The sequence below is a fragment of the Phascolarctos cinereus genome, unplaced genomic scaffold (assembly GCF_003287225.1).
Source record: "Phascolarctos cinereus isolate Bilbo 61053 unplaced genomic scaffold, phaCin_HiC Scaffold_4;HRSCAF=312, whole genome shotgun sequence".
Taxonomy (NCBI): Eukaryota; Metazoa; Chordata; class Mammalia; order Diprotodontia; family Phascolarctidae; genus Phascolarctos; species Phascolarctos cinereus.
This window is the reverse complement of record NW_027555847.1, coordinates 519260239-519272656: the sequence shown is the minus strand read 5'-3', so window position 1 is coordinate 519272656 and position 12418 is coordinate 519260239. Positions and strand designations below refer to the sequence as shown.

The 12418-nt window shown below is 34.7% G+C and overlaps 1 protein-coding gene and 1 pseudogene across 3 annotated transcripts in view; one reads left to right on the top strand and one right to left on the bottom strand.

The window, feature by feature from the left end:
- The window catches only part of PTPN2 (protein tyrosine phosphatase non-receptor type 2), a 101037-nt gene that overhangs the window by 38635 nt on the left and 49984 nt on the right, over window positions 1–12418 (top strand). For all 3 annotated transcript variants that reach the window (XM_020985578.2, XM_020985577.2, XM_078153534.1), the window contains 3 exons: window positions 650–750; window positions 7622–7720; window positions 9857–9994. In XM_020985578.2, coding sequence (XP_020841237.1) covers window positions 650–750; window positions 7622–7720; window positions 9857–9994 — 338 coding nt within the window. The remainder of the gene's footprint in view (window positions 1–649; window positions 751–7621; window positions 7721–9856; window positions 9995–12418) is intronic.
- On the bottom strand, window positions 11380–11818 carry LOC144456990 (large ribosomal subunit protein uL24 pseudogene; annotated as a pseudogene).

Below are 12418 nucleotides of genomic sequence, written 5' to 3'. Positions count from 1 at the left end.
TGTGTGTGTGTGTGTGTGTGTGTGTGTGTGTGTGTATAAACCTTGATAATACATGAAATGTTCTATCCCCATGGATCCTCCCACCTCTGCAGAGGAGTGAAGGAAACTGTCTTCACATATCTCTTATTTAAGACCATACTTGTACTGAACCATATTTTACAGATTATGAAACTTGTTTTTCAACCTGGTGAATCAAAAGTAGAAATAATCCACATTTTACCTTTGGGGCTTTCTTTTATGAGCAATTATAAAAGCATTTCAAAACAAAAATGCATCTTAAGTATTCCATAAGTAAGGACAGTGAAATAGGCTTTTCCTACAAATCTAGTCCTAACTTTCTTGTAGCCAAATTTTTTTTCCTCAGTAGACCAGTCATTACTTAAGCAAAGAGTTCATTGCCCCAAAGTAAGCATTTTGTTTTCAGTAAGGAAGGGATTTTATTTTATTATACTGTAGGATTTCTCATTTAAAAAAAAAGTCATCATCAATGATTTATACAACAAAAATACTGACTCTATTCTTGTTACCTTTCTAACTATTGAATAATTAACAAGAGGATAATTTTATGATGATTAATAAAAGCTATAACTTTCTGAGAAAATATATTCTGGAGTAATTTATGGTTTATCATTTTTGTTTTTATTTTTAGATGATCATAGTCGTGTTAAACTGCAAAATACTGAAAATGATTATATCAATGCCAGCTTTGTTTCCATTGAAGAGGCACAAAGAAATTACATCTTAACACAGGCAAGTAATATGATACTAAGTAGTTTCATAAAAATGGAATTTTATAGGTTCTGAATTCTCTTTGTCTAGGAAAAAGTGTTGTACTTTGAATTTAAATACAGTCAGTTCCATTAGATAAAAGTAGATTGTATTTTATCTGAAAAAAAAATCTTACTTTGTGGCTTGCCAATCATATATTCTGCTAATAATTACTTACTTTCCATACCTTTTTGTTCTTGTTTTCATATTGTCTAAAGTACAGCAAGGAAGTCCTTTGAAATCCTTGTTCTAAGGAAAGGTTGAAAAGAAAGTACAGCAGTACTTTGGTACATGTTCTGTATTAAAGAAAAAGAACTGCTTGTCCATTGCAAAAATTGAGTTGCTAAGAAGAATTGAAGTGAAAAGAGCAGGTAGAAGGGAAATTGGATGGTGCCCTGCATTATTTTTTGTGAAGTGAATTTTCTGTGTATCTGACACATGCTCATTAACATATAAATGTGCTTTCATTTTAAGCCCAATATAATTCTCATTGCATTACACACCTTAGTTATTCTTTATTAGAGGAAATGTGGGGGATTAAACTGATGTTGCTTTTTGATATTTAAACGGTTAACTACATATGTGGGGAGGAAATCCACACTGCTGATATTTAGAATATAAATAATTTTTCTCCCAATTTATCAGTATATTAAATTAAAATTGCTGTAGTTTTATAAATCAGTAATCATTTTGTAGGAAAACTTATTTTCTTTCTAACCTACCTCAGTATTTCTGCTCACCTTCTTTTCTTCTAAATAACCTAATTAGAGTTTTTAGATTACTGAATATTGATAATGTACAGGTAGGTGGTCCAGTGGATCAGATGCTGGGTTTGGATTCAGGGAGATTTGAGTTCAGATATTGCCCCAAGCACTTATTTGTTGGGTGAACCTGGCCAGGTCTTTAACTTTCAGCTTCAATTTCCTAATCTGCAATTTGGAGATAATGGCATCTATCTATATCACACGGGTATGGTGAGGACAAAATGAGATAACATATGTAAAGAACTTTTCAAACCTTAAAGTGCTAGCTATTATTTTATATTTAGTGTTTTTTATCGTGGTCATCTGTTTGCTATAAAGATATCTGTGTATTGTACATCTTTGTAGGAACTTAAAAACTGATTCATATTCTTAAGGCAAATTGCAGTGGAGAAATTACTAAAGCATTAATTATTCTGTGTCAGCAGCTGGTAATACAGTTTATAAATGTGTCTTGGGTAGGATAGATTTGCTTATGAATTAATATAGTAAAGTTTTAAAATTAAAATTTAATTTGATGCATTGAGCTTTTATCATTATTTTGGGGGAACATGTTCTAATTTAACTTCTAAAGCTATGATTCTTATATATTATCTAGTAGAATAATCATACTATCATTTCAAGTCAGACTCTTCAAAACTGTATTCATTGTGAAAGTATTGGCAGTAATGATATTGGTTATGCCAGGGCCCTTCATTTGTAAACATATTTTTCTACTCAAAGCTACTATGAATCACATAATATCTATCTATTGGGACATACACACACACACACACACACACACACACACACACACACACACACACACACACATGACTTGAAATAAAACTATGGTATTTATATAAGAAACACATTTTAATAATTTTGATATAGATAAAGAGATTTAAGTTGAAGGTACCAAAAAGTATTTTGAAACAAATTTGTTCCTTACTTTGTGTACTATTTCTCTCATTACTACTTCCACCCATTGCTCCTGGTTATACCCTCTGTGGCTACATAAAACAATAGAATAATCCTTCTTCCTTGTGACATTTCTTTAGATACTTGAAGGCATCTTTCAGCCCATAAACGTCCAGTCTTCTTTTCACCAGACTAAACATGACTAAAGACCCTTCACCACCCTGGTTGTTGTCCCTTGGACGCTGTCCAGCCTATCAGTCCTTTTAGACTGTGGTGCCCAGAATGATGGGACTGTAAATCTCCCTATTCTTGTAAGCTTTGCCCTTTTTTTTTTTGCGGGGTGGGGTGGGGAATTTCTTCTACTTAAAAAAATATGTATTATTGATCTTTATTTCCAAATCTCCCCACACACACACTCAGCAAGTAATTTCTTGTAATTAAAAAAAAAGTATGAGAAAAGGCAGTTCAGCAAAACCAACCAACATATCATATGAGCTTGACAGTATATGTAACATTTCACACCCATAGTCCCCTCCTCTACAAATAAGGAAAGGAAATATAGTTTTTTTCAGTACTTTTCCAGCCCATAGCTTAGTCATTTTAATTACATATGGTTCAATTTCTCATTTTATTCTTTCCATTTCCATTACTGTAGTTATGTATGTGTGTCTATGTCTGTCTTTTCACTTCTCTCCCTAGGACATCAATGTCATATAATATAAAGAGCACTGAATTTGGAATGTTCAATTTCTGACTTCACAACTTGCCACCTATGTGAATCTGGGCAAATCATTTAATTTCTATGCTATTATCCACATCGTTGATGAAAATGTTAAACAGCACAGGGCCATCCATGTTCATATCCTTAGAATACTACATATTGTAATCTTCCTGTTATGTTGACATTGGACCATTAACAACTACTCTTTCAAGATGGTGATGCCACTAGTTCTGAAACTTATTCTCAGTGTCTAAAACAGCTTTGCTAGAATCTGGGTAAACTATATTCACAGGATTCTTCTTGTATTTTAATAATTCTTACCAAAAAATAAATCATAATTTGACATGACATGTTCTTTCTAAATTTTTTAATTCTAAATGTAATAAGTACAAAATAAAATGGCCATTTACACTTACAAAGTAGGAATAGAACAAAGTTGTACATGAAACTTAATAAGTACATCTTGCTTTTCCTTTTAACTATATAATTAGTTCAGCACATAACTTTCAAAGCTGTCTATGTTAACATCTGGCCTTCCATGCTGTATGATTTAAAATTCTTTTTCTGTTTTCTTCCTTCCTTCCTTCCTTCTTTCCTTCCTTCCTTCCTTTGTTTCTTTCCTTCTTTCTTTCTTGCAACTTTTTTACTGTGTTCCTCCCCTCACCACATTGGGGTGGGAAAGAAAGAAAAAATCTTTGGAACAAATTTATAGAGTTAAGCAAAACAATTCCCTAGTTAGCTCTGCCCTAAAATGTCAAGATGAATAGAATGCTTCATCATCACATGACCTGTTCTTGATGAAGCCATAGCTTTTGTAAATCACCATTTCCATCTAGATACTTTACAACCGTTTAAAAAAATCTACTCTAAAATTTTCTTAGGAATCAAACCATCGACTCACTAACCTACAATTTGTAGAATTTGTTCTCTTCCTTTTTTGAAATACTTATGTCTAGTCTTGTGGTTACTCCCTTTTCCATGATTTTTCAAACATTAACAGTGGCTCATCAATCACATCTGTCAGTTTTTCAGCATGTACCAAGTGACTTGAGTTCATCAAGAACAGCTAAGTAGTCTCTTTATCATCATCTTGCTGTTTTAGGTATCTGCTACCTGCTAGTTATTTTTGTTCTGCCATTCCAGAGTAAAGGCCATTTATCCTTTGCAGAGAAAATAGGAACAAAACAAAGATTTCATTAGTTTATCCACTGCAGGCAAAAATGCTGTCTCTGCTTGGATCTTCGTATTTTTTTCTTCAGTGACTAAAAAACCCACCCTTTTTGTTCTGTTTTCCTTAGCTTTCCTCACCAGCCACAGCCAGTGCTGAATATTTCTGACAAAACTGTTTTTGCAGGATTGTAACGTACTCTTAGAATCACCTTCTATACCTGGCTTTACTTCATTCTGTATACATTTCTTTTTAAAATCTAAGTTTTGGGGGAAGTTTCCTGTGTATCCACGTGTATCTTTTCAGATAAATTACTTTTCCTCTTCATTTAAAATTGTTTCCTTTTGTCTATTCAGAATTTTGTTCTTGAGCAGCTCCCATCCCTTCTGGGTTGAATTCTGCCAAAGCTTTTTTAGGCCATGACCCTTAACCTTTTTTCTGAACGTTTTTGAATATGTTTCTGCAAATCTAAGTTGCATGTCAGACTATGCTCTAGATTTTCTTGCCTCTCTCTGAAACTCTAGAATGGAGTGGTTACTTCCCTTCAAAGATGCCCTTCATTTCCACCCCAGTGACAAGTTCCTCCTTGCTAGTGAGATCCGTGTTAGAATTTCTCCTTTTTGGTTCATCCACTTTTTGAAGGTAGACATACTTTAGTATCACTTAGGCTGTTCAAGAAGTTATTCTGCTCCACTTTTGGCAGAGAGGAAGCTCCAGAAGATGTCTGAATAATTGAGGTCCTTCATCACTCCTATAACATGCCTCTGTGCCAAGCTCTGTTACCCACTGTCATTTATTTCCTTTTCTCTTTAAGACCTCTGTAGTATACTCCCATGACAGAATAACTTCTGTTTCTTCTTCCTTTGACCTTTACCCAAATGCTCTCTATCTTGTTTTCTTCCCATTCAGGTTCCTGGATTTCTTCATATGCATATACCATCTTAATATTCAGTACTACCCTACTTTTTTCTTTTACCTATGCTATTTCTTTTGAATTATGCAGCCATAGTTTATTTGTACTATTATCAGAAAATCTGAAGCACACCAGATTTTTACATAGGTGATGACTGAATGGTTTAAGTAGGCTATAAACCCATTTCCAAAATAAATGTATTGTGTTGTAGTGTCATCTTACGTAAATTTCCATCCAATATGTAAATAATAGTTGTGGAAAGCTTAGATAAATAAAAATCTAATACTGTAATTAAAAAGTTGTCTAGTTTTTTCAGGACTTGCACTAAAAGAGGGGTTCTTAACATGTACCTATGAGTTTATTCTTTTAATATTTTGATAAGTGTATTTCAGCATAATTGGTTTCCATTTTAATCTCGTGTTTTATTTTGTGCATTTAAAAACGTTTTTCTGAGAAAGGGTTCATAGTTTTAACTAGATTGCCAGAGGAGTCCATGATGCAAATAAGATTAAAAACCTCTACACTAAAATCAGAAGACTTTGAAGCTTGGAGTGTAGGGACTTGGAGAGCATTAAATTTCACACCCATATTTTATAGAAAATTGTGGCATAAGGAGATTATGATTTATCAAAAATGTCACAGCTAGTTTGTTGTAAAGCTGGTACTAGAACCTAGGAGTTTTCCCAATCCAGTTTCTTCTATAGCACAATCCTTATTAGTTGAAAACAGTAAAGTCTCACATTTTTGGCCTTTGCCTATTTGCATTGTCATCAAGGTAGAAGAGAACAGAAGCATAAGGAGTTTATTATGTGATTCCTCCCTCAACTCCTCTTCCCCAATTTGAATTAATTAATGTTCAGAAAAGTCAAGTCAGCGAGCATTTATTAAGTATCCGCTATCTGCCGGGCACTGTGCTAAATGCTGGGGGTACAAAGAAAAGCAAAAATAGGCCTTCTTCTCAAGGAGCTCACAATTTAATGGGGGAGACAACATACAAACAACTTTGTACAAGCAAGATAAATCCATTTCAATTGGAGTTAATCTCAGATAGAAGACATTGACATTATGGAGGAATGGCAGAGGCTTCTTGCAGAAGGGATTCTTCTGACAGTTGAAGGAAGCCAGGAAATAGAGGTGTGGAGGGAGGGAGTGCCAGACCTGAAAGAGACAGTGGTGAAAATATCTGGAGATGGAGTGTTTTGTTCAAGGAATGGCAAGGAGGTCAGAGCCAGTATATTGTAGAATTTGTGGAGAGGGGAATAAGCTGTAAGAAGACAGAAAGGCAAGAAGGGGCCAGTTTACAAAAGACTTTTAAAAGCCAAACAGGGCAGCAAGGTGACACAGTGGATAGAGTACCACCCTGGAATCAGGAGGACCTGAGTTCAAATGTGGCCTCAGATGCTTGATATTAGCTGTGTGACCCTAGGCAAGTCACCTAACCCCAGTGCCTCACCCAAAAAAAACCCTGCCAAACAGAGTTTTATATTTATTGACTAGGGGAGTGACCTGGCCAGATGTTCTCCTGAAGCAAATCACTTTGACAACTGAATCGAAAATGGTTATAGGGAAAGACTGAAAGCCCAGGAGACCAATCCGCTGTCTGTAAGATGATAAGGCCAAGCACCAGAGTAAGAGAAAAGAATGGGATGTAAATGAGATGTTCCAAAGTTTCTTTGCCACTTCAACTAAATTAAATCCAAACATACTCTTTGTATTGTAATTTACTTATCACTTTATATTCTATTTGAAGGTTTTTACTGTGTTAATTTTAAAAGTTCTATTAATGTGTTTCAGTCATTGGAACATGTTTTCTCACAACTACTTTTTAAAAGTTTCTATCAGCTAGTTTCTGTTGTGTATATGTTTTACAGATTAATGTTTTTATAATAAAACTGAGAAGCATGGAGGTATTTTCATAATCTCCAGTTCTAAATATCATTTGCCTTTCTTTTTTGTTTGTTTGCTTTTGTTTTTTGTTGTTGTTGGGTTTTTTGTTTGTTTGTTTGTTTATTTTTTTGTGAGACAGTTGGGGTTAAGTGACTTGCCCAGAGTCACACAGTGTTATGTGTCTTCTGAGGTCGGATTTGAACTCAGGTCCTCCTAACTCCAGGGCCTTTGCTCTTTGAACTCAGGTCCTCCTAACTCCAGGGCCTTTGCTCTATCGACTGCACTGCCTAGCTGCCCCCCACCCTTTTTTTGGTTTCATTTGTCTTTCAATCCAAACAGATTTAATGTCTGAATTTTTTATTATCTATATAATCATAACTTTCTTATACCAGTAATATATTTTCAGTAATTAAGCTGTATGTGGTTCAAAACAAGTCTTAATGTTGGATTCACTTTGTCTCACTACCTCACTTTTTATACAATTTCTTTTTGTATTTTTACAGGGTCCACTTCCTAATACTTGTTGTCATTTTTGGCTAATGGTATGGCAGCAAAAGTCCAAAGCAGTAGTTATGCTAAACCGAATTGTGGAGAAAGACTCGGTAAGTGATTTTTATAACTTAGTATATCTGCATTTGTAAGTGCGCTCCCGGGTTGCTTTTGATGGATCTGCTTGCTAGTTAGCTGTCCCTAATTGCTTGAGGACAGTGGTTAGGATCTTTCTGACAGGAAGAACTAATATATCCTTTTCCTTTGACACCCTAAATTCTTAAATAACAAATGCAGGCCATTAATTAACCTCAGAGGTTTAAATATAATACACTAAGTAATAATTAGCAGTAGTGCATACTTAGCTCATAGCTTTAGAGGTCTTAAAAACCCCTAGGCTGGATCATAGTCCTTTGTTGTCTGAGTGTTGGGAAATCTGTGATTGATTTATATAAAATGACTGCTGCATCTATATAAATTATTAATGGCTTTTAGCTGGTGGCTTTAAAAAGTTAGGCTTTAGATAAGTAATAAATAACTAAATTAAAAGTAGAAATATAATTCATTTTCACTACTATCAAATACATACTCAAAGCTAATAGGTTTTACAAAACTACTTTTCTGCATTCTTGGGTATGTGATATAATGTGTAATTTGTCTGTTCATTGTCAATCCATTTGTCATCATTTTTTGGACAGTCTGAAATGTACTTCAAAGACTCTTGGGTTTTGTGATTTTCAGTATAAGATAGGAAAGGACATTGTTCATTTGTTAAACTTGATGAGATTGCCATAGATTCAGGCTTTTGTTTAGAAATCTGAATTTTAAAATAGCATTAACAGAGTTTAATTGTTGAGGTTACAAATAGAAAACTGATTGCATTGAACAAAAACATAAAAGAAAACAAGTTACTGAATCATGTTGAAAGGCTTTTCAGTATAACCATTGATGGATCAAAGTAGGTTAAACCACATCTCAGCATTTTATTATGTTGGACTATGGACTTACAGGCCTTTTTTTTTTTTTGAGAATTATTATATTATGCTTTCAGAACCAATAGTAGCAGTATCCTAAAGCTGCAGTTTATATGTGTTATTACCTCATAAAAGAGGATTTTTCTTAATCCAGAAAATGCAATGTGATATTACCTATTTTCCTGAGCAAAAGTTAGAGCAAGGGGTTTTCTTCTTTGGAAAATGACGCATATAGAGGAGCAAAACATTTGTACTTGCAAGCTTTAGGTAAGAAGTAGAGCTGTTCTGGGAGTATTTAGCCATGTTTCTGATCTAGAATGCTGACATTCATTTTAAAAAATTAGTAAAATAACTAGATTGATGTTTCTCAGGACTTATGAAAATAAAAATATTTTGGGGCGGCTAGGTGGCGCAGTGGAGAGAGCACCAGCCCTGAAGTCAGGAGGACCTGAGTTCAAATCCAGACCCAGACCAAACACTTGACACTTACTAGCTGTGTGACCCTGGCCAAGTCACTTAACCCCAGTTGCCTAAAAAAATAAATAAATAAAAACATTTTGATTGCCAAGGTAAAAGCTTAGTGAAGTCAGATATTTTCCAAAATCTTTGGTCTGTTTGAAAATAAATAGTTCTATTTTTAGGGGCTTTGTGTTCTGTATTGTCAAAATACAGTTGCTGTTATCTCACTCTTCTTACATCTCCTTTTAGGTTTGTTGAAGTTAAAGACACACTTATAATTCAGAAATGCCATTTACGCCAAATCAAGCATAGATTTTAAAAAATTCTAAATGATGTCTCATGAGAGCATAAAAATCCATAAGGATATAGAATGTATTCAGGAACAAGTTTTTAGACCTATATAATAGGTATTTTAAAAATAAAACCTTTTCAATTCAGTATTGTGGATACCTTCCCCTCCTAAAATCTGTTAAATTTATAAACATTAAAAGTAAAAACATATGATAGTAAAAATGTCAGCCATCGTGCTTTCATAGATCACAAATATAGTTTAACTGTTTAGCAGTATTTTGCCTTTCCAAGGTAAAATGTGAGGGTGTTTATTAGAAAGAAAATTTCATTACCTTCAAAAGCAGTACATTTTAATAGCAGTATTACTTGTTCTGCATGCAGTTGTCAAGTGACTCCTCTTAAATATAGTAGTAACACTGATTTTTTGTTTGGATCCATATTTTGAAAAGAGGTTCTCTTCTTTTGTATTGGATTATATGTCTTCAGGCTCTTAAAATGTTTTTTTTTTTGTATTTTTTACCTTAGGTAAAATGTGCACAATATTGGCCAACCAAAGAAGACCAAGTGATGCTGTTTGAAGAGACAGGATTCTGTGTGAGGCTAGTGTCAGAAGATGTCAAATCATATTATACAGTTCATCTACTAAAATTAGAAAATATTCACGTAAGACTCTTCACCCCTCCCCCCATGATATTTGTTCATTCTATCATCATAAGTTTTTGTTGCGGTGTTTTTGAATTATAATTGGATATCATCTTATACCATGTGTTGCTGTCCATTTTGCTTTTTCATTTGTTCCTATGTGTAGTATCTCTAAATTGGATAGAAATACAAGCTAAGCTTTGAGAGTGTTAAGTGAATTTTGTTTTTGGCAATAATGGTAATACACTATTCAGGAATATGACAAAACAATCATTTATAAATACAGGCATACTCCACCATATGATTCTTCATCATACTTAACAGATTAACTATAGTGTAGTTACAAAAATAGTGAGGTTATTCACATTTGGTTGGGCAAGACCATAATAATGAAATTCTTATCACGATTCATAAAATCTGTTTTCATGTTGCTTCACTATTGTGAATATTTAGCGCATTAAACATTTGCTTTTATAAATAACTAGGATTCAAGGCAGGCAACCATTTACCAGAGGAACTCCTTTCTCTTTTTATCTTTCTCCTTTAATTGGTGCAAGTTAAGAAGGGCAAGAGATGTGGAAGTGCTTAGGAGAAGATAATAAAAGCTAAATGATGATAATAGAAGAGAAATATCATTTGCTTCACAGAAAATATCCTTACAACCAGAATTCAGGAATACATTTATTAGGGGCAGCTATGTAGCACAGTGGATAGAGCACCGCCCCTGGAGTCAGGAGTACCTGAGTTCAAATCCGGCCTCAGACCAAACACTTGCCACTTACTAGCTGTGTGACCCTGGGCAAGTCACTTACCCCCAATTGCCTTTAAAAAAAAAAAGGTTACCCTCATTTACCAGATATGGAAATGTAATATTTCCGTTGTTCCACTCCTCCGTCCATCTCTATATGCAAATTTCAACTGTGTACCCAATTGAGAATTGTTCTCAGAAGCTTTTTGTAGTTATGTATAGGCTACATTTATTATATATGTAATTGAACTCCACATAAATTCCTAAGGCCTTGAGATATGGTGCCTAGCTTTGTAGGCCCATAATACCTTTCCATACCTCAGCATTTTTGGTCCCTTGGACCTCCCTGTAGTGTAATACTCTTGGGGGTTTATTATGGCCCCCAAAGTTGAAATATTTGATGTTTTAATTCTTGTTCGTTTTTTCAGAATTATAGGTAATTTGCAGAAACTGCATTTATTTCCTAGTCACTGTTCACATATCTTAACTATAGTTTTTCTACGTCCATAAGTCATTTCTAAGAGTAGCATTGAACTGGATAGTACAGTGTTGTTGCCAAAAATGCACTTCACTGTTTTCTAACGCATATCTGTAGGTTCTTTTGTTATTGTTGTTTCAGGCTTAATTTTAATTTATTACGACTGTATATCAGACCATTTTATTCTTGCATCTTCTTAATGGTTTCTTCTTTATATTTGCCCTTCTCCTGTCCAGCTTGTCTGGATTTGGCTTTATGCTCAAGAATCTTTTTGCAGTCTTTGTTGAGGTTTAGCCTGGTAATTACTACCTTACTAGGGTGAATAGCCACATGGACAGTTGTGCCATTAGCTTTTTCTCACTGAACACATTCAATGTAGATGATTTATTTCTTTCTGTAAACCTGGACTGTCTTGCCAATTTGGTGACCTTTGTAGTGTCCACGAACGACCTGGACCTTCATCATCCTTCTGGATGGGCATGGAGGGGACGTTGTATTTCTGTCTCAGCTCCTTGGAAAGCGGGGAGGACATGATCTTTCAGCGAATGTGGGAGGGCACATTGAAGTGTCTCTTGCTGTTCTTGCTTTAATCGGAGGTCACAAAGGGGTTGAACTTCATTTTGACTAAACAAGGAGGGGAGGGAGGAGAAGGAAGGTAAATAATAACTCGTGTCTATGGCTCTTTAAGGTTTATGGTGCTTGCCTCCCACTCACCCTGAGAAGTAGTACAGGTATTACTCTTTCTTTTACAAAAGAGGAAACTGAGGCTCAGACAGGATAAGAAGCTGGCTATAAGGCAAGGTCGCTCTGGAGCCTCCTAGGCCAGATCTCTTTCCTCTTCACCAAGCAGTGCCTGTACCACAGGGCCCCAGGCAGAGTAGGTAGCTCCAGAAGGCGGAGACAAAGGGAAAAAACAAACACTCAGATTATTTTGTATTATAGCTCACTTATCTATTAACTAGAGTAATGTTTTTTGGATCGTTTATTTAGCAAGAGGTAGTTGTAAATGTGTTGCTTTATTTTTCTGAACCTTGTTTTTAATTTCTAAAAGAATAAAATAATTGAATTGTCTATGTTGAACACAAGTGAAAATTGTATAGTAGTTATTGTAGTTATTTGTTATTCTGAATTCACACCTCTCATTGTCTGACTGAAGTGCTAATGACCACTTAACTAAGTGCTATGCTAGTTTTAAGCTATGCTATGCTATGCTATGCTA